This window comes from Prionailurus bengalensis, chromosome A2 (assembly GCF_016509475.1).
Source record: "Prionailurus bengalensis isolate Pbe53 chromosome A2, Fcat_Pben_1.1_paternal_pri, whole genome shotgun sequence".
NCBI classification, from domain to species: Eukaryota; Metazoa; Chordata; class Mammalia; order Carnivora; family Felidae; genus Prionailurus; species Prionailurus bengalensis.
Window position 1 is genome coordinate 147,857,036 of NC_057348.1, and position 22,661 is coordinate 147,879,696.

A 22,661-nucleotide genomic window follows, 5' to 3' on the forward strand; every position below is an offset into this window, starting at 1 on the left:
GATGGATGCACCAGTCAAAAGGGATGAGGCGAGAGGAAAAGGTACCTTCCTCGCCCCTGCCCACCTTCCCCAGTCACCCAGCCCTTAGAAAGCCTTTGCATTAGCGCACGAACCCAAGGTGGACAGAGCACACCATTTAGGATGGCCTAGTGAGGCTGGGGTAACTCCTCCACGTGCATACCAGCCCTAGGGAAGAAGTAAGTCTGCACATTCACCCACTGTGATGCCCACGATAACCCTCCACCTTGAGGCAGAGAAGGGGCAGGTTGTCATTCATGACTTCAAGAGCAACATATCTCCTTAGCTCAAACTTGTATCACTTGCCCACCAGGCCCAAAGTAGTAAGAAAGCATGAGATAATGTCTATCCCGGCGGGGATAGATTGCCTTCACAATAACCAAAACGACGGCATCTCATTCCTACCTTCTTCAGCTTGCCACTTTTGGTGCCCACGAAGGCCAGAGAGTGATTCTTGTAGACGTAGGCAATGACAGAAGTCATGCGGTCCCTGTCCTCCGTGAAGACGGGAATGCCACGCACCATCTCAGACACGCCCAGGGGGGCATTCATATCCAGGCCACAGAAATTATCATCAATGGTTAAGAGCTGAAAATTAAAAAAGAAAAAAAAGAAAGAAATGAAAAATTAGGAGGAAACATCAGGGCAATAAGCAGAAATACTGAGTCAGGGAACTACAGGGCTAGAAGAATCCTTTTATACAAGAAAAACTCAGCTCCAGGGAAACTAGGTGACCTGTTAACAGTCAACCTAAGTAGGTGGTAGGACCATGGCAAAAAAATACAGATCCCTAGAGTCTCTTTCCTCTCTTGGCCTCCATGGTCTCTCTGCCCCCCCTCCAACCCCTCCAGGCGCCATCTTGGTAACTTAGACGGCCCATCATCACTGTCACATCGGAAAGCACTGGGCCAGCACTCATGAGCATGGGCTCCAGGCAGCTCTGCTTAGGAATAAGAGGGAACATGGCCTCCACATCTACCCTTCCTATTGAACAGACCACAGAGGAAGACTCAAGAGTGTAGAATAGAGAACTAGAAACATTAACATGTGAATGACAATATCATGACAGAAGCATGTGTAGACAATCAGTTGGGGAAAGAGAAATAGGAGAGGTGGAAGACTCACAAACAACTCAACAAACCACAATGGTACCTCATGATGCCCCATCTCAAGTGCCCTGCCTTTTTCAAAACCACAGTGAAGGTGGACAACCCTGGCCTTGTCATACCTACACCAGCATTTGCCAAAGTGTCTTCTGTGGAAGCCAAGCCCCCCAAGATGCTCTATGAAAACAGGGCTCCTTGGGCAAATTATTTTGTACTGAAACACAGTACATTCTAACACTATGTAGGAGGCTCATAACGATTATAGGAAAGGTCTGAAAAGTCTTTTTAAGAAGAAATATGTTTAACATTCCTTTAGCCTTTCCCAAACATTATATTCCCTAAAAATGACTGGGTCACCTGTTAGCATTCCTTAAAGAGAATATCCCCTAGATACTCTGTGAGACTCATGGATCCAATTCTTGCTCCTGAATCCCAGACAGTTTCAGGAGCCAGGGAACCAACAGGAAAAACCTTTGGCCCATTTTGGCTGAATCTCGCCCTGTTTTATTCCAGGCTCCCAGATCCCCACATGAGCACAGGGTCACAGTTGGGTTCTGTCCTACTGGGAAGTGGAGAAGACCTTGCCGTGGCTGGCAAGGGGCCCCCAGCACCACCACCGAACAGCTCTGGTCTGGCACAGACCTCTCCGAGGCTCTAGGAACCTATGCCGATTTTCTCTCCTTCTAAGAAGAACTGTGTGGCCTTAGAAGAGCTATTCTGTCTTCCTGTGCTTTTATTTTCCACTCTATAAAGATGAAGGAAACAACCCCTGCTTTTTGATGGGTTTCCATAAAGCCTATAGAGCTCATGCCTGTAAACGTCTTTGGACTTTGCAGAAAAAGGAGTGAAATAAAATACAAGGTGTCACTTTTTTAAAGGCTTCAATCCAGCCAAAGGAAAAGGCATCTGGAGAACCAGCATGCAGGCTCTTGCCAGCAGAGCTATGTGAAAGTGGCCAACTCTGAGCTTTCCGGAGACTTGGGGGACCCCTTGTCTCCCTCCTAGAATGGAGGGAGCAAGATTGTCCATCTCAGGAAAGGCAACACGCTGAGCATCTAAAACCTCTCCCTTATCTCTCCCCTACTTCTTATCATGGGGGCAGTCAGGGTAGGGCTGGAGAGAGCAGGGGAAGGCCCGGGTAAGCCATGTGCAGAGCAGATGTCTGCTCCATGCCTTTGATCCCCCCTGGCCTTTCTTGCTTGGTCTGGTCAAATAGCCCAGGCCAAACACGACCCTCAGCTCCTCCCCGCTAAAAAACAATATAAAAAGTCAAAGTTAGGAGCAAGTTTTCAAGGTCTAGTCTCATCTTTATGGTTCTTTCCTAAAATGAGAAAATGGGGGAGGAGACAGGTGGTGGAGGGTAAAAGGGATAGAAATAAACAAAGAAAGAAAAATCCAGATAAAGGGAGGATGGTGTCTTCTCCCTGCCGGACATAATGGTAGGGTGACCTGCCAGAAAGGCATGTCAGGGGAGGCTTAAGGCATGCTGGGAATCCTCATGGCCTTGCATGTTCCTGCCTCCGCTTCATAAGGAGCCCTTGTCCCCAGGTTTCTTGGCTCTAAGCTGTGCCAAAGAGACTTCTGCCATTAGCAAACATATCTTGCCTATTATGAACCATTTACCAAGTAGATAAGGCTAAATGGTTGGTCACACCACACAAGGAGAAACTAAGGCAGGGAGCAAGGCAGGCCATGTCTGACAGTCTCCCACCACCCTTGGCACAAACGCGTGCCTCACTGACCTGGGAGACTTAGGCTCCTCAGCCCCCAGAATTACATTTCTGAGTGGCCAGTAACTGAATACCATTCTTCCCCTTGGCTGAGCAAAACACAAGCAAATAAATAAACAACCACCTACACAAAGAGTTGGCCAATTGCAGCATTAAATCATTGCTTGCTCAGAGGCAGCAAGTCTCTGCCACTCTGGCACCTTGAGCAGCAAGGGGTCCAGGGAGACATGTTTTCATTGGGAAGAAGCAAGGACAGCCCAGCCTGGAAGCCTGGTGGCCAGGGCTCTGCCTGTCTTCAGCTCGTGACAGCTCCCTGAGAGGGAGGCAGCTGGTCAGCTCACCTGTGCCTGACACTGCCTACCTCAGGGTGTCGTCATCAGGCTCCAAGAAGGCCAAGGCTGCAGCTGGAGTTCCCAATGTGACATTGGGATTCCAGGGACAATGATGGCTTTCTCCCACACCCCCACCTTGCATGGGTTTCTCCCTCTACATAGGGCCCCAGGTGATAGAGATGTGAGCAAGGCCTTTGACCAGGTGCAGCCCAGGTCTGCATGGATGCTATGGCACAAGGGGTCCTTGCTCTTTGTTTCCTCAAAGCAGGGGCAACGGGAAGGGGGTTTTTAACACTAAAATAACAGAAAAAAAAAAAAAACACATGACTTGGGTTCACACGGCAGCTTGCTTCCTAACTATACAACTTAGCATTCCTGTTCTCTGAGCCTCACTTCCCCTTGACTGTAATACAGCAAGACGGGACTGTCATGAGGGCCAGGTGAGAAAACGGGAGTGAAGACACTGGGTAAACTGGAAAGCACTTTGTCAATTCAAGGTGATATTTCATATTAGTTTTTTTTAATGGAAATCCGGCCCAGAACAGGGACAGAATGGCTGCAGGGAGTGCCCCTAGCACGGCTCCTGACCAGAGCAGGCTCTCTAAGGACACCACCATGCTGGGTCTGAGCAGCCACAGGGTAATTAGAGCACCAGGGGGAGGAGGAGGGAGGACCCCACAGGGCCCACAGACCCGGGAGGCTGAGGTGTAAGGAGCAGATGCCAGGGCCGTGTGGGCCTTGGAAGAAAAGGCTAATTGGTGAAAGCCTTCGACAGGTGAGGGCTGGTGTGGATTCCAGAACACCCTGGGCAGTGGGGGAGGAGAGTGCCTGCTCTTGCCCTGGCCGAGCCTCCCCTGGGCCCCATTAACGGCAAGATTAGAGTGGCAGCCAGAGGAGCCAGGAGTGGACTGGACCCCACTGTAATCAGGAGCCCAGCCACACCTCTCCCTCAGCTGCTCCACAAATGCCCACAAATGAGCTTTGGCCATTGGTATAATGCTTATTTATTAGAGATCAGCTTCATTCTTATCAAGGCAAAAATAAGGATCTGTTCCATGAAAATATATGTGGTGTCTCTTTGGGCAACCCTGTGAACAGGCCAGGGCCCACACCCTTCTGCCCCAATCAGGAAGATCTCAAACTCGCTTTCCACAAATGTCCTCATGGGTACATGGCTTATAAATTAAGACCTGTGATCCACAGGACTCCAGGGCCTATGAGCTCAAACACAGGACCATGTTTTATGTGTCTTTGTGGCCTTAGCTTCATAGAAGGTTAAGATGGATGTTAAATTGATGGATGGATGGATGGATGGATGGATGAGCAAATAAAAGCCTGAGTTTCACAGTGGTTAACACTGAGGAACTAGAATCAGAATGTCTAGATTTGAATCCCAGCTCCACCACTTAGCGCTGTGTGACCTTGGGCAAGTCACTTACCCTCTCTGTGTCTCAGCTTATCATTGGTATAATGGGGATAATAATATGAGTATATACTTCCTAGTGCTGTGGTAAGGATTACATGATTTAATGCATGTAGAACACTGTCTGACGCTCCCTAAGTGCTATGGGAATGTTAGCTCATATCGTTTGTCATCCTTAGACAATTCAGACAACCTTTGGGAGGCTCATGTTTTTAGGGAAATTCATGGTATCTACCTCAGAGAGGTGTTATCACAACTAAGAAGACTAATGTTATCAAGATGAAATTTCAAAAGTGGTACTTCCTAAAGATCTACGAGGCCTATGAGGCTGTAGGAAGGAACAGAGGAATAGTGTAAGATACAGAACATTTAGCGTTATTCATCAGAAATGCAAATTCTTGGGGCACCGGGGCGGCTCAGTTGGTTGAGCGTCTGACTCTTGATTTCATCTCAGGTCATGATCTCATGGCTGGTGAGACGTAGCCCCAGATCAGCTCCCAGCCAGGTGTGGAATCTGCTTGGGGTTCTCTCCCTCTCTCCCTCCCTCTGCCCCCTGCACATGTGCACGTACTCTCTCTGTGTCTTTAAAAAAAAAAGGAAAGAAAGAAACACAAATTCTTGCATGGCCTCCGGATCTATTGGATCGGGACCCCTGGAAGTGAGACTCAGGGACCTGCATCATCGCCATGGAGGTCCCCTTCCTTGCCAGGGGCACCACAGACCAGGCCCGGGGAGAGAAAGCACAGCCACTCTGAGCAGGCCCTACTGGCCCCGGGACGCAGAGGCCCCACGGCAGCCTCCCCAGCGGTGGTGGCGGAGGTGGTGTGGAGAGCCAGAGCTGACACTCCAAATTACAATCTAATAGCTTCCTGTGCTTCCCTCGCGCATAGCGACAAAGGTTACCGTGCAATTATGTGTCGCTACATACAAATGACAGAGCAGTTACGGTTACTTTACCAATTACAGGGAAATTGCTCCCACTCTGTAGAGAGACTGGCACTCTGAAAAGCTCTATCATCTCCGTGGAAAGGGGGTGTTATTCTGCCGGCATCCTTCCTGCAACAGCCTCCCCAGGCTCCGGGGGACGGAGCTCCAAAGCGGTCGCTGGCGAACCCCAGTGGGGAGACTCTGAGGAGGGCTGAGGAAGACGTCAGGGCTGGGACACAGTGAGGGCATCTCCTCAGGAGTTCCTTGGCATTGCCCCCAAGCCCCACGCCCTGGTGACACATTCATAAAGAACCACTGTCACCCGATACATGTGCCAATCCACTTTGAAGGCCATGGGTGGTGAGGTAGGACACGATCTGGTCCTGAAACCACTTCTCACCCCGGCTAGCGTGGCCCTTAGTCTGGTTCCTGCTGGCAGCTCCCCAGTCAAGTGGAACAGTCGTGGCCCTGCCCTTGGTTGCCCCGCCTTTGCAGAAACCCCACATTGAGTCCTTATTATGGAAAGGTCAGAACTAGGCCAGAGCTCAGTGATCCAAATGTGGTGCTAATGAGGTAAAGGTCACCAGGTCCATCCCCCTGTGGGCCAATTAGCTCAGCTCTAGGACACAGCCTGTTCCATAGCCACAGGCTGCCCCCCTTACCCCGGGCATCGACTGTTTACAAATATCCCAAATTGATCCAAAAGAGGCCGACCAGGTGAGCCAGCAGGGAGGGACAGATACAGCCAAGTCTCCCAAACAGGGACCCAGTTGCTCTGGGTTGGCGTGGAAATACAAAGTCAGACCTGGTCCTCCCTTGCTCCGTGGGCAGCTCCTGGTCCAGCAAAGAGAGGAGTCCTTCCATGTGGGAGCACACCAGCTCTCCTGCCCTTCCTGAATGCAAAAGTAGCACTCAACCTCATGCAGAGGAGTTCTGAGCACCCCGGAATCCCCGCCACAGAGCTGGAAGGCCAGACCATCACACAGGGAGAGAAGGTGCCAGAGACTTGCCCAGGCTCACCCTCTGAAGAGCCTTGTGTTGGGCCATTTTCCGTCAAACTTTTGGTATCGTAGGCTATTGGAGCTCCTGTTTCTGTTAGGGGAAACTGAGGCGGTGAGTGAGGACAACACTACTTACTGATCTTCACTTATTAATATGCTTAAGAACGTGTAGGAAGGAACAATTAAATAAAAGCCTAGGTGAGGACTCAACTATATAAAGATGGAAACATTTCATCTGTCCCTGCCCCTTTCCCAGTGGAGACAGACAGACCTGGGCTACAACTAGACAAGGCAACACATGCCCTGCCTCAGTTTTGTACCCAGTGCTGGGGGTACAGAGGGCATGGTGACCAATGACCTGGGGCAGCAGCAGGGTTGTGCAGGAGGGCTGACATCTGGGCTCAGTTCAGAGAGCTCCATCCAGCACAGGGCATGGCCACTCTTCCACATATCAGCTATTTCAGAAAAGGAAAATAACTCAAGATTTTAGAATCCAACAGCCTCATTTTGCAGAAGGGAAAATTGAGGCCTATAGCGTCCAACGACAATGTCCCCACCACCGGTGACCTAGTAAGTTGATGGGAAAATGGTACCAGAACTCCAAATCCTCAGTCCAGAGGGACAAAAACTGATCTTACGTAGGGGTTTCCTGCAGGGATGCTATAGGGTGACCCCAAAGGAACTTATTCCAGGGCCAAAGACTACTCAGGGAAGAGCCCCTGCCTCCACTTCTCCTGTCATGCAGGATATGTGCTCTGCCTTTCTGGGACCTGTGGAAGCAACTAACTCTCCCCTACGAAGGAGGCCCTTGGCCAGTCATCAGAAAAGGGCTTCCTCCTTTCCTGGGTCTATTGGTCCCAAAGAAAGTGAGGGCTGAAGTTCTGAAAAGAAATAGAAGTTAGGAAAAAAAGAGGATCAAAGGCCCATGAGGTCCTTGCTAATGTGGAAAAGAAAAGGTCTTTAGATTCCTCATGCTCAGCAGCCCTAAATTCTTCCTGTTAATTACAACACACACACACACACACACACACACACACACACACACACACATCCTGAAAGCTGACCATAGCAGACTTCCACTGGAAATAGGGAATCAGTGAATTACACATGTGGGATTTCTTTTTAAAGGGAGATATTGATCAGATAAGCTGAAGTAGCTCATGTCTAAATACAGACTCCAGTTGTAAAGCCCTGCAGTATAGGAAGGTAATAATCACCCACTTATTGGGGGCCATAGCTCAGATATGACCACTGACCCCTAAGGGGTTAATAAATGCAATAGCGTCTGATGCCCACAGTGGATCTATCCCTTGAGATGACTCTGACTTTGATGGCAGGGGGAGAAGGTAAGCAAAGAGAATCCTCAGGGAGGTGGAAACATCTTGAGGTGGCTCTGGTAGGTTTTAGATTTACTTATCAGAAAGCTTCTTACTCCATAAAATAGTCCCATGTGCCCGAGTGCTCATTTCTGTGACAAGGAAAAATCCCCCAAGTTGGACCCTGACCCACCGATTCCTTTACAGTTCTGCATAAAATTTCCTTTCTCTTTTCGTTCTAACCTCTCCTCCCCTGAAAGTCTGCCTGTGGCCCATGCTGACCCCATGGGTTGAACTCTCTTGAGAGCCAGAGAAAGCCTTGCAGCAAGTGAAGGCCGGCCCTCTCACCCTGGCTGTGAGCACAGACATCGGAAGCGGAAAGAGGGAATGAGGCCCCATCCACCTCGTTACAAAGTGCTATCTCAGAATGATTCCTGTATTGTCTTTTCCAATGAGATTGTAGGGACAATGAATGTATACGGAGACCGAGAGAGGGGAAGCCAGCAAACCACAGTCACAACAACCTGGTTAGACAGGACTGTTACTGAAGGGGCTTCATGAGAAGTATCTCGGGCTTGGAAGGACAACCCAACAAATCACACCAAGGATCCCAAGAGTCAAGTGCCAGATTTCTAAGTATCTAAAAAGGGTGGGTACTAAAATAGAGGACAGAGGTCATTGTGTTTTAGGAGTTATGTGTGTATTTGTGGCTTCCAATGCAAACAACCATGAAAGCACTTAACTATCTATGGATCAATGGGAATGATTTGCTAAAAGCAATGCTCATTTTCATACTCATTTTAATATTTCTGCATGTGCTTGAGATCGTCTGTGCCCAATCGCACCAGGTATCTGAGTGGTCTTTCCCTCATCATCATAATAAGCTATCCTTCTGATAGGAAACTAATGCCAGTAGCTTGAGCTGTTTTCCCAGGAGAGAGGCATTAAGCCAAGCACACTCTCTGTAGGCCTCGCTGTAACCAACAGTGAGCTGTAGCAACATACCCCTCCTAGGAATTGCTGAGCACAGCCAGCAAAGAGTAGCTCCAACAAGGGATCGGATCCCGGGGGTTGAACCCATGACCTTCTCCTCATTAGCTCAGCTGCTGAGAGCCCTGGGTTCCATCCTCTGATAAGCAGACAGGCTCGTGGTACCATGGCCAGAGCTATAGTCCAGCCAAGCAAGAGAATCAGGACCCCACTGGCCCAGCTCTGCAGATGGCCACCATGCTGGGGCTAGCCCAGTAGTCCAAACTGGACCTGTGGGAAATACCAGGGAAGGCTTCCTAGCGTTGGGAATGGTACCAAGCACAGCCTTGTTGGGCACCGCTTCTCTCCATTTGTACCTTAATTTCAGAGGTCCCCGGTGGCTACCTGTCAAGGGCAAAGAAGCTCATCAATCCCACATTCCCACCCCCTTCCAGAACGCAGCAGACAGCCCCTGCGCCACGAGGGCTGTAATTGGAGTGGGGCGCGCCACAATGATTAAGTTTGTGTGTTTTCTGGCGGGCGCCGGGAAGCAGCGGCCCCGCTGGCCAGGCTGAATTATGGGGTAGGTCATTCCCTTGTTAGTGGGAATAAATTCTATTAGCCCCACTCTTGTTGCCGTGCATCTTCCCCTCTTGCTCCTCGGGCTCGTGAGTGAGTCTGGATAATGTTGCCTGCATGCGGGATAAATCAGCCAAACAAATCCCATTATATTTTGGAACACTGACAGAGACACAGTAATGACACCGAGACCGGGAAAAGATGTGGGCTTTCTTCTCCCCCTGATCCCGTTCCATCTACGTGGACAGCATGGGGGGCCCAATCCACAGGGGAAAAAAGAATGTAAATGGAGAGGCTGAGTGAAAAACTCTCTTAGTTGTCTTTTCCCCTTCTCTCCACTAAGTTTGTTAATGAAAAGAAGCAAGCGCCCCGCACGGAGGTGTGGTCATTCCCCTCTGCCTTGCAAAAGCTGAGGGACACCTGAAGGGAACAGCAGGGAGAGTCTGGCTTGGAATGTAGCCTCTCTTTCAAATGCCTTAACTGAGCATTCATAACATGTGCCAGATGCAGGGGAAGATGAACAGGGTACACACCAGGCCTGGGATATGGAACATGACATCTGGGTTAGGCAGAGCCCAAATCTCTCAAAAGCAGATCCTGGTGAAGAAAAAATACAAGTATGAAATCCTAGTAATGTCACTAAGTTACTTCCTGTCCCATCGGGTGGTTATTATAACCAAAGGAGAATATACAGGTGGGGCCGTGGAGGTTTTAAGCGTCTTACAAACAAAAAGTGTTCTACGACTCTCATTATTTATTAATGTCTACGTATTTCTCTTTCCTTAGGAGTCTCAACACACTTTATGAAAGGGATATTATTTTTCTCACCTCCTTTGTGAAGATGAGACACATAGTTCAAAGCAAAAAGGAAGCTTCATCACCAGCCCAGTGGTATCTCACGAGCGAGGACTAGCTGAGACCCAGAGGTCCAAATTCTCAGAATCCCAGCCAAGACACCACCCTGTGAGGATGACAGGAGTTGAAGGAAAGGCCCAGAATGCAGATGCGGACCGTGGAGCCTGGCTGGTCTGCGTGCTCACTGAACAAGAGACCCGGATGCCCATTTCGGCTGGGCTACTAACACACCGTATGGGGCACATGTGTGTGCATGTGTGTGCACGTGACAGAGATCTTGCCGCATTAGCTGCTCCATGTAGTGTGTGGGTGGAGGGAGAATGTGTCACAGAAGGAGGGGGAAGAGGGCCCCAGGGGATGAGCGCAAGTGAGATAGCAGGACACAGCAGAGAGAGCAGCAGAGACAGGGATGAAGGCCTCCTCGGGTCTCCTGGCAGCTGTCTTTGTTAAAATTCTGTGTGTGGGACTCCTGGGTCCTGCCATTCTCCCTGCCGACTCGAGAGGTTCCAGAGCATTCTGGGAGGACATGTCCCTTCACCTGGCCCAGCACACCACCCAAGGCTCAGCCACCATCCTGTATCCCAAAGGACCGTGTGTACTTAGCTGGGATATGACTTTGATTGCAAACCCCGTTGGCCAAAAAGAGGAAGGTGGGTGGCCTTCTCACCTGCATACCTGGAACAGAAGCCATGTCAAGGGGAGGGAGGGAAAACTTGATTCTATAAAGTTTGCAATGTGGCAGTTGCAATATGGCAGATTCCCAAATCCCAAATTTGAAGTCTGGAGTACTGGGTCAAAGGGCCATGAGGGGTGGGTACCTGGACCAATGAGAAAGTAGTGTGATGTGAGCTCTCACTGGGTGAGAGTGTGGTGTGCGGTGAGCATGTCTGATGGGCCCAGTGTGTGTGTGTGTGTGTGTGTGTGTGTGTGTGTGTGTGTGTGTGTGAGATAGAGTGGAGCTGAGGAAGGAGGCATGGGGCAGGCAAGAGGAGGAGTTCCTGGTCTGAGCAGCAAGAGAAAGCTGCCTAGCACCATGAACAACAGGATATACCCCATCCAGCCAGAGCGGCACTTCCTGCTGACTGGGAAAAGAAAACACCCTAAGCAAACTAGCAGAAACCAGCACCCGGAGCCTGGGACGGCCTCCTGACCATGCCGGATGCTCACTCTCATGGACTTTCACGATCCCAGGCGCCAGACGAACCTGAGTAACCATCCAGGCTGGGACGGGAGGCCAGCCCATGTCCAGGGGCAGGGGGTGACCCTGTCTCCTCCCAGGGCTGCCGTGCCTGCTAAACCAATGCATACACAAGTCAAAGCAAGGGCACCTGTGAACGGGGTTCTCCTTCACTATTCCTCACTGTCAGACATGAAGCGAAGCTTGGGGTTAAAAATCAAAAGCTCAGTCCCTGTGCCTCTGTGAATGTTGTGGGATGGAGCAGGACTGGCGGGTAAACCCCGAGTTATAGAGAGGTGTGGTTTAGCAATGGTTCTCAACCAGGGACTTCTGGAAATGTGAGAGGCTTTTCTAGTTCTTGCAGTGAATGAGGGTCCCGTTGGCACTCAGTGTTCTAGAGCCTGAGATCCCAGGATCATAAATGACCTGCAATGCCCAGACAGTGCCTGCACCATATTGCCCCACACTGGATGCCACTGGCACACCACTGAGCACAAGTGCGGAAAGCACTGGGCTGAGAATTAGGATGTAGGTTCTAGTCCACCAATCATAAGACCTTGAGGGATCTACTTGACTTTTCTGTTCCTCCAGCTCCTCGACTGGAGGGGATGCCTGCCTTTTCTATTATCCTACTGCACTGCTGGGAGAAGAAAAGGAGGTGATGAACCCCTCTGTAAACTGTCAGGCACAAGATGAACTCCTGAGGCACCCCAGAGGCCACCACTCTCTGTTCCCACTACTGAGACGTGACCGGTGGGAGGCAATGATTCTGGATAATAGTTTCTGCCCTGAGCACCTACATTTTTGTATTGGAAGGTCACTTGAAGTTCAAGTTTTAAGGGGAAGATTAAAAAGCTGATTTTTGCCCCATATGGCCTTATCAGTACTAAAGCTGACATTGCCTGACTCCTATGTCCACTTCTCAATTGGATCCAAACTCAGGGAAGACTTAGTGGCATGAGTAATGACCTGTCCCATGACCACAGCCATTGTTCCCATCACACAGGCCATAATCACCTGCTGGGGCGCAGCTCCCTCCTGGGATCCTGGGCCCCTGGAGACCGATGTCGTTTCATGATTGGCACCCACCAGGAGGGAGCACGTAGCCAAGGGCCTGACAAATGTTTTATCGATTCATTAATTAATTCGAAGGTGGAAGGGCTAGTGTTCCATGAGGTTACCCTAGAAGGCTGAAGAAAGGTTGAGGAGGCATAGATAGCTTGTTTGGGGGATCTGGGAGGCCAGGCCACTCGGCCCATGTGAACACAAGAGCTTTGGCCCACAACAGCACACTCCCCAGCCTCATTGCCCCACTCTGGGTCAGGAGTGTCAGGGCTCCCAGGAAAGGGCTGGGAACTGTCACCTTGGCCTGCTTAGGGCCATGGCACATGACAGAAGCCAGAGACAATGGGCTTCTCATGCCAGTCATCTTGTGCTCTGTAGACAGAGGGTTTGGGGAGCCTGGGTGACATGACAGCCTTCAAAAGGGAAAGACAGAGACCATCCCGTGCTGAGTAGCAGAAACAGAGATTACATCATTAGCATTAACCCTCCTGAACGCTCAGAAGCAAAGGGACTCAGGTCGGTCTTCAGTCTGCTGAGTCCCAAGATAGAATGGGACCCCCAGCTGATGCCTCTAGGACCCTCCTTCTGCCTGTGCCCTCCTGAGACCTGTAAAGCAATTTTCAGACAACAGACCATTTGTTCTTGGATACCTCTTCCCATTCAGGCTGGGAAAGCCAGGACACAGGAAAAGAATGGCCTAGAAGGCAAAGGGGGAAGCTGCTTCCATCTCCCACAAGCACCAGAAAACACCTGGGCTGCTTCGCCAGCCTCTACACCCAACACCCACTCAGAGATTTGTGTTTGCGACGTGCATTTACATCCCCGTGAGGAGGCCACTCCAAGCCTGCCAGCCCTTATCTCTGATGTGGACTCCACCACCCTTCCCTGATTCACCTGGAATAAAATCAAAACAATGGGGAGCTCTCTGGGGACCTGCAGACTGAGAACCCTCCTCACATACAAACCTTCCCCCTCTGCTCACCAGGCTGTGGCCCACCACGAATGCCCCATGGAATGGCAGGCTGAGTCACACAGATGTCTTCTTCCCACTCCACCTGGTCTTCCCTGCACACAGGCAAAATACCAGCTGGGACATAATAAGGGGGCCAGAGGCCCCAGGGCTTATATTGCTTCCTGCTCTGAGTTCGGGAGGCCTGAGTTCAGGGGAAGGAATGTGGATCCCAAGAAATGGGAAGGGCCAGAAAACCCCGAAGAATACCATGGGATGAGTGGTCTACCGTAGGGAATTAGGAAAACAGGAACACAATAAAAATGAGTCACTGGTCAAGAGGTACAAACTTCCAGCTATAAAATAAATAAGTCCTGGGGATGTAATGTACTGCATGATTGACCATAGTTGATAAGCTGCATTGTATATTTGAAAGTGGCTGAGAGAATAGATCTTAAAAGGTGGCACCACAAGAAAAAAAAAACCATGTAACTGTGTGTAGATAACTGGATGTCATGTGGCAATCACTTTGCAATACATACAAATACTCAATTGTCATGTTGTGCATCTGAAACCAACATGATGTTGTATGTCAATTATGTCTCAATTGAAAAAATGAACCACTAATCATACCTTTTCAAGCTCTATGGATTGTAATTATGATGAAGCTAAGGGAATCCCTTAGCCTACAAACCACAAGTCTTAAAAGTCAATCTCTTGGGCCTACGCTTCCCTCCACCGTGGTCTTACAAAGGGCAGGCTGCAGGACAGAGGCCATCCGAGATTCCATCCCACCTCACAGGCCTCAAGGGAATCTTGGACTCACAGGCAAAAGAGAACTCTAGATTCATCTAGTCCATCATTGCCTCAAGGCAGGAAAGGGAGAGAGGAAAGGAACCCAACAGCCACATGAATAGGTGGAGGACAAGCTGGGTTTGCAAGTGGTGTGCCCACGAGGACTCCTCCCTGGGGAGGCCCAGGAGCCTGGCCTGGCTGATGGCACGGGGCGCATGTGTGGTCTGAGCTGGGGCCAAATGAATTGTACCGAGCACCTGAGGACTGGAGCAAAGTAATCCGAGCGTCGGCCGAATCAAAGGAAACTGATACTTGACATTACAAGCTGGTGTGGCCTTTTATACTGGCTGGGGAGACAGCCCAGCCTGGTGTGGAGTTTCTGGCCTCCTCCTTTCTGCTCTCAGCCCTGAACTTGCCTCGAACTTGAAAGGGCTAATTAAAGCCCAAAGAAAAATCAAAAGCTTGTTATCTGGCTCCATGACTCCCAGCCCTGGCATTAGCTTGTCTTGCAAAGCTGTCGTCCCTCTGTTCTCTCCAAGGCCACCATGCGGTCTCAGGACCCGCAGCTCTGCAGACTTCCATGATGAACTTTGCTTTTTGTATTGTGGCAGGGAGCAAGGGTGGGGCAAACACCTGCCCATGGGCAGCCAGGCTGATCCCTGCAGCTGAGTCTACTCCCAAAAGCATCACCCGAAAAGACAGAATCTGAGCCAGTTTTCTACAGAAAAGCATCTATGGAAAAAATAGCCAACCCATCTGATCTCAAAAGAACTAGCTGTTTGGTAAGCACACCGCATAGACTTGCACTTTCAAACATAGGGTGTGCATACTTGTGTGCATGCTCGTGGGGGTATTTATTGTATGTGTGCACACATGCATGTGTAGGTGTGCATGCGTGTGCATGCATGTGTGCAAGTGTGATTTTCCTCAAGAGGCAAAGGAAATTTTCCTCGAGTGCTGTGTCTGCCATTCCTTCCCAAACTATGTGACTTTGGGCAATTCATTCACCTTGTTGGGCCTCGGAATGAAGGTACAGATCAGAGGGTCTCTAAGGGCCTTCCTTCTCCATGCCGGCTCCCTACTGCGTCTCCCCAGGGAGCTGTGCTTGAGGCTGTAATATATGTACATACAGTACAGCACCTGGCTTTTATAGCCTGCATTTGGGAGAAGTCCATGGCCCCCAGGTCATAAACCTGTCTTGTTTCATTGACTCTATTGAATGAATCCGCCATTGCCTTAAACCAAAGGCTCCCAAAGATATGCCACCCACTAAGGCTCAGCAGGTACAGTGGAGTCCCCTCCACTCTCTGGCCTGGCTAAGATTGTCAACTTGTTGCTTCCTTCTCTGGCCTCTCTCATTTCCTTTGTGACACTAGGCTTCTCAGAATATCTAAAATAAATGGCATCTTTTAGTTTCAGCCCAACTACCCAGAAAACTCACCAGTGGAAAACAGCATGAGCCTAAATGTTAGAGCACCAAAGGCAAACCTTGCCAAGTCCCTTCCTTCTTCTCCATCTCCCCAACCCCTACCTCAAAGTCCCAGAGCCCGCAAGAACAGCCCCTCCCCCCACAAGCTGCCTGGGTGCCAGCACCCTCTGAGATGGGTTTGGCAAGTAGCAATATTTCATGAAAGGAAACTTAGACTTTTTAAATCAATCAAAATACATTTCACTAATGTGGAATCCCACCAAAGTTGGGCTAGCAGTCAAGAATCACATCCGTGCAAACACATGTTCCACTTGTGTGTCAATTCTCCTTTCTTCTCTCTAGGATAGACTTTTCTCAAACTAGGTTTTTAAGTGAATGAAAAAAAAAAGGAGGGAGAAGGAGAGGGACACAGGGCATAGAAGATGCTCATAAATCAGACTTCTAAGTCACTGGAACAATGAGAAAAAACTGGACCATTTTAAGATGAACAGATGTCAAGCCATAGCAACCTGGATCACGAGTGAGTTAGGTTGGGAGAGGCAGGAGGATGGGTCACATGTTGCATGTGTCCCTTAAAGGTCTTCTAAACTAGTCCTTCATTCTCCCCTTTCTCTGGTTTCCTTCAGCACTTCTGTCACTCAGTAGGGTTCCGAGGCTGCTTGCCATACCTCTTCCACGGAACAGTGCACACAGAAGATGCTTAATACATGCAGTTTTTTTTTAAGTTTATTTATTTTGAGAGAGAGAGTGAGCAGGGGAAGGGCAGAGAGAGAGAGAATCCCAAACAGGCTCTGCACTGTCAGCATGGAGCCTGACATGGGGCTCGATCTCACAAACCATGAGATCATGGCCTGAGCCAAAACCAAGAGTCAGAGACTTAATCGACTGAGCCATCCAGGTGCCCCATAAATGCAGTTTTCTCAGCAAGCTCTGTTTTCACCTCTGTGTTCCCTGGACTCCCACCATACCACTGCTCTCATTTAGCCATTTCCTAAGGATCCTCAAGGGACAAAAACGTGATGCTCCTGAAGCCCTAGATCTATCCCAAGTATAGAATGACTGGCTCCATTACTCCCGGTAATGGTTTTATTCTAAGTTCCCAGGAAAGTGATTTTTGGCATGGTCAGTAAGAAAGATGGATATGTGTCTTATACCACAGGACACAATAGTCTTGTCTTAACAATGCCCGGTGTATGTGACATCTGTATGACACAATCCCCACCTATTTTGAGCATGCCCTCCTAGAGCCATGAGCTAATACAGAATAGAGAAAAGCATCAAATAGGAAATCTACCTTGCAGCTCTAGCTCCAGCTCTCATAAGCTCAGCGCCATAGCCATAGCATGTTTGAGCTGGTGCTGATCTGAGTCCAGTCAGACCCAGAGATGTGTTTGTCCCATTGGCAAAATGGGATGGGTGATTCACATCCCATGGAAACCACAGGCTAGTGTCCCCCTGCCACGTCATGCCATCCCAGCCCACAGGCTCTCCCCTGACTCACCGCACTGCTGCAGGGAATGTCCTTCACCTTAAGCCAGGCCAGGTCCAGCGTGCCCTCACCCCGGTAGCAGGACTGCAGTCGCTCCTTAATGCGATCGTTGATCTGCTTCAAGATGAAGATGCACAGGGCCGACTCATCCAGGGATTTCATTTTCCGTTTCTGGCCCTTGGAGAAGACAGTGAACAGGAGGTCGTCCTCTGGACGGACTCCGAGGGTCCGGGCGAGCACAGCCCCGGCTTTGGACAGGTAGGCGGCCTGCAGCAAGCGGTACTCCACCCCGCCGCGCTCACAGCCAATGGGCACCTCCACGTAGGAGTTGAAGGCGGTGTCCTCCTTGCAAAGCCTCACAAGCTTGGATGTATAGACCTGCTCCTTTGTGGTAGAGCCTGGTGGAGACACCATCTCAGGCTGAAGCGTCAAAAAGTAGACAAAATTGCCACTGCTGAAGCCATAGACATAGTAGATATCAAAGTCAGGGATGACAGTGAAGGTGTCTGAAGGGATCTTAATCATCGAGGCCACAAACTCATCGTGGAAGACGTAAGCGAACATGCCGTCCGCCTCTGAGTTCTTGGTCAGCTTCCGGCTGGAGATGGTAGGGAAGTACTCTGGCTTCCCATCCACTGCTGTGGCGATGAAGAGCTTGTCATCTAGGTTGCTGTAGGAGACGATCACTCCAAAGACAGAGCCGCTCTCGTTGACTCCAGACAGGTAGTGTTCCTTTTTGTGAAAAGGCTCCCCCAGCTTGAAGAGGTCCTCCAGCCTGAGAAGCTTGCAGATGCCTTGATACAGGCTCCCACAGGCAATCAGCCTATTCTCCTTGTAGTCTATCAGGAGCATCTTGTTGACATTGTTGGTGGTGGTCAGGGGCTCATTGCACGTCTGGACGATGCGGGGTGGGTAACACTTGGGGTTGTCCTCGTCCGGCCCTGTCTGGTGGGTCACCAAGACCTTCAGGTCACTGGAGAGCTTGTAGATCCGGTTGACGGCCCCCAAATAAATGTGCCCTGTCCTCTCGTCCACCACCAAGTGATTGAAACCCTCGGCTGGCTCCCCGCGGAACGTAACAAAAGACCGTTTCTGGGACACTGGGGATGGCTGCCGGGGGAGCAGAGTGGAGGAGCCCATCCCCACCATCAGGAGATGGGAGAGCAGGCAAGTCCAATTCCACGGCATGGCTTTCATTTCAGAAACGGGTCCTCGCGGCACGGTAGCACTTGGCACAGGGGCCTCCTCGGAGGGCCAGGACTCAGGAGTGGAGGCTCCCTGTGGGGGAAAGGAAGGATGTAATACTGGGTAATAATGGTACAGGGCTTGTGTGGCTGGGCCCTCAAAGCCCTCTGCACATGCTGAGACCAAGAACTGCACTGGAAAAGCTGGAGGCTATGGGACTCGGCCCCCATGCATGTATGGGTCACCCAGGTCTGGGTGACAGCAGGGCCGGGAGGGCAACTTCAACAATAACAACAATGCTAATAATAATGATAATAGCGATGATGATGACGATGAAGCACGGCCATTGGCTATCTAGTGCCTGGCTTCATAGCAGTCACTGTCCAGCACCTTCCAGAGACTATCTCATTTCATCTTACAAACCCTTCGGAGTTGGGTATCTTCTACCTTCCCCTCCAGATCCATTTCCCACCCTTCTCTGTGCCTCAGAGGCTAGCCTGTATGGACGCTATATCTGTGGGCTGCCTGCCTTCAGGCCTGGTTAGGTACAGCCAGATGGGAGCATCAGCAGAAGGCTGGCAGGAGGGGGAGGGGACAGGGGATGGGGCTGGGCCTCCATGCTCACCCACAGGTCTCAGTGGCTCCAGGCGTGTCTCCAGACACTGCCTCTCTGTCTCCAGGTGCTGTGAACCACCTCCTGCCTGACCCCACTTAGTCCTAGAGGAGGTAACGGGCCTCACTCTTCCTACCCCCAAATACTGCTCTGCTCTTAGGGAGCCATACCTTTGTGAAGAGCTCCCATATTGACCTTTGCACAAATAACTGAAACTGAATTTGCACGCACTATCTCCTGCTGGGACCCTGATTCATAGTCCCCTTAAAGTAAGTAGTACTTTTATCCCCGTGTTGCAGCTTAGGGAAGTTATACAACTTGCATAGCTATAAGCAGAAGTGGATTCAAACCTGGGTGTGCAAGTCTACAGTGGGTTCCCATTTTTAATTTTTTTAAGTTTATTTTGAGAGAGACAGAGACAGCATGAGCGGGGGAGGGGCAGAGAGAGAGGGAGAGAGAGAGAATCCCAAGCAGACTCTGCACTGTCAGCACAGAGCCTGACACGGAGCTCAAACTCACAAAATCGTGAGATCGTGAGCTGAGCTGAAGTCAGATGCTTAACCGACTGAGCCACCCAGGCACCCCCAGTGGATTCTCATTCTTAACTGCTAACCCATCTCAGTTTACCCCAGCCTGGAACAGATGGGGATGTGCACCAGCTACTGTTTATATGCAGCAGAATAGTCCAAACAACCCTTTATTGGGGTCCATTGGTCACAGCCCCAGTCTTCTAGGTCTACACCTATGCAGCGGACACTTCTCCTTCGCACCTCCCCACTGCCAGATAGTGCATGAGGTCAAAACTTTAAAACCACATCCTGGATCCCTTTGCACCACGACAGCAACCAGGTCCTCCGGGTACACTGCCCGGCTCTGAGCCCTGATGTCATTTTAATGAGGCAGATCTTGGCTACCTCCCATATTGGGGCCTCCTCTGAGAGGTTTTCATTAAAAGGAGAGAACAAATGGTTTAAGAAGTGGTCCAATAAATAAATAAATAACTCCCCGTGGAACAAAATAGCTCTTGGTCCTAATGGTCTTATTCATTTCTATTCAAGAGGACGGCTTCATATTTCTTCCAGTTTGAGAGAAAGCAGGGCAGGAATGGCCTGCATCTTACTTGGGGGCATCTCAGCTTTGTGGAATTTCTCTCACCCAAGTCCTCAATAATGGAGCAGTGGGAAGAGGTAGACCAGGAAGCAAGAGAACACCCCACAGGGAGAGTGCGAGGTTACACAAAGATCAAGAGAAGAAAGAAGAAAGCAAAGACATGACGTCGTCAGCTAAGATCCCAACCAAAGCCACACGTCTTCTCGAGTGAACATCAGAGAGGAGAATGGTTTGCACACCCACAGCCCAGAACAGTCCTGTGAGTCCAGTACCTTCATTCACACCCCCATGTGGGAAATGTCTGCTCAGGGCACACACAGAATTTGCAAAATGCTGCAGGATCCAAGGACAGCCAAGGCTGGGGTCAGGTCCCAGTAGATGCCACCAGAATCTAACTTATTCAGATAGTGAAAGGTTATGTGACGGCAGCTCCCATGAGGAACGCTGACTTCTACCTTAGGGTAAGAGAGCAAGGACAAGGCTGTGGGATGGCATCTGGGCCAGGCCATGAACTAGGGGAGGACACGTGGGGCCAGAAGAGAAGGGGAGGGGTCAGTGTAGCAAAAGTCTGAACATATCAAATGGCATATTCACCAGGGAATGTTTGTCTGGAGAACAGGGTCAGGTAGGAGACGGGGCTAAAAGAGGAGCCCCAAGCCTTGTCAGGACATCCCTGCGAGGGGGAGACAAAACTTCATGGTATTGAGGAGAGAAACTTAAAGGAAGAGAGCACATGCTCCCAGAGAAGGGGCCCATGCTTCAATTTAGCCTCTGCAGAAGGACTTGACTTTGGGGTTGAGGGCTGTGGGCTCCGTGGGGGCAAGGAGGCCCACCGAGTTCACTGGTGAGTCCAGAGTGCCGGGCTCATGCCCGACGTCCAGCGGAAACTCAAGACTTACTTTCTGACCGGCAGAGAGAGGGGCTGGAAGCCAGGAGGAATGTCAGTATGTGTGGGTCATATGCCGCACCCGGGCCCCACGCACATGCTTGCACACTGACTACCTCACCCAATCAGTACAGCTGTCTGCTCTGCTTGGGGTTGTTCCATCTGCTTTTCAGATGAGGAAACTTAGGGTCTGCAAGGGCATGGGGCTAATAAATGGCAGAGTTGGGGCTGAAACCCAGGTTTCCACCCCTATAAAACCCATACTGTTCCTAGAGACACACAATTCCAGAGTCCAGAATATAGAGCACTTGGAAGCCCTTTCTAATCCATGTAAGTCCCCAGACAGAAAAGCCCCAGGACATCACCCAGGAACACCTCCCCACCTGCTCTGTAGGAGGAAGCCTAGCCCCTGGGACCCACAGGGCATAACCTGGCAGATAACATCCATCAGGAGGGCACCACTATTCACCTCTAAAAAGTGATAATGACAGAAAGTGCCTGGCACAGGGCCTTTGGCCTGGCACACGGCATTTTACTTATTAAATGATAGTTCTTCTTGTCGACAAGACGAAATGAGATGAAAAGGGTTAGGATTATGATAACGAGATAGTACGTGATGGCACCATCTCAGTTCGAGTGATGAGGACTCAGGATGGTTCATCTTGAACTGCCTGTGCAAATCCAAACATCAGAGAAGAATCTAGAAGCTTTTCATCTGAAAGATAATCCAGTTTAATGATTTCCGATCCCCGATTTTAAAGACAAGGAAGCTGTGATCCAGAGAGGTGAGGTGATTTGTAGAAGGTCACATAGTGAGTTGAAGGTGGGGATGGCATTGAGCTCAGGTCTCCAGACTCCCAGCCCAGTGCTCTTTCTACCACCTGCAGCCTGTCTTCCAGCTTTGTCTGAACCCACCTCAGCACCTGCTCCCTGGCCTTTGTCTTGGGTGCCATATGCCCGGCTAACACAGCTCTCAGAACATTACTGGCAACAATGAAATTCCAGCAAGGCTGGTAATCCTCACTCCAGACAGGCAGGTGCCAGTCAGGACTCAGCCACCAACTCTCTGGAGGGAACTTTCAGCAGTTCCCATATTGGAACCTGCCAGGAACCAGGGAAGTGTGCCTGCCACACCCCCTGCCTTACTGTACACACTCATGGGCCCACACGCCAATCAACAGTTCTCTAGTTTGCGAGAAGCAAGGCAAGGAAGCCTGTAATTATGAATTTACTGAGCAGAAAGGTGCCAGGGCTCTCTCTCCATCTTCTATTAGACACTGAAATGAGACACAGTTATGCATCTCAAACACTTATCACCCTCATCTAGGGATAGTGAAATTATTGTGCCTGGAGAGAGGGGAACCCACAGAAAACAATAACGTATGAGGGGAATAACCAGCCTCCCTTTTTACACACCACGAAAGGACTGATTAGAAAACAAGTAACAGGGAAGTGGAAGAGAGAAGGAACAAGCAAGGGTGCGGGCTCTGGCTTGCCTCACTGGAGACCCTGCTGGGCACCACCACTGCAGGGGTGACCCAAACACAGGGCACCCCCCAAGCTCCAGACCCACAAGTGGGCAGAGCTGCCAGTCCCCTGCTCCCTAGGACTGCCTGAGGCTGCTCTGTCTCCAGGGTGGCTCCATTCCAGGACATCTGTCCTGATAAGTGGTGACCCAACCTAGGAACCCCTGCCCCCAGTGGCACG

The 22,661-nt window shown here is 50.4% G+C and overlaps 1 protein-coding gene across 1 annotated transcript in view; it reads right to left on the reverse strand.

The window, feature by feature from the left end:
* Positions 1-22,661, reverse strand: part of PLXNA4 (plexin A4) — a 440,999-nt gene that overhangs the window by 350,845 nt on the left and 67,493 nt on the right. The window contains exons 2-3 of the mRNA XM_043589543.1: positions 17,173-18,438; positions 424-606 (exon numbers count right to left, since the gene is read on the reverse strand). Coding sequence (XP_043445478.1) covers positions 424-606; positions 17,173-18,357 — 1,368 coding nt within the window. The 5' untranslated portion in view covers positions 18,358-18,438. The remainder of the gene's footprint in view (positions 1-423; positions 607-17,172; positions 18,439-22,661) is intronic.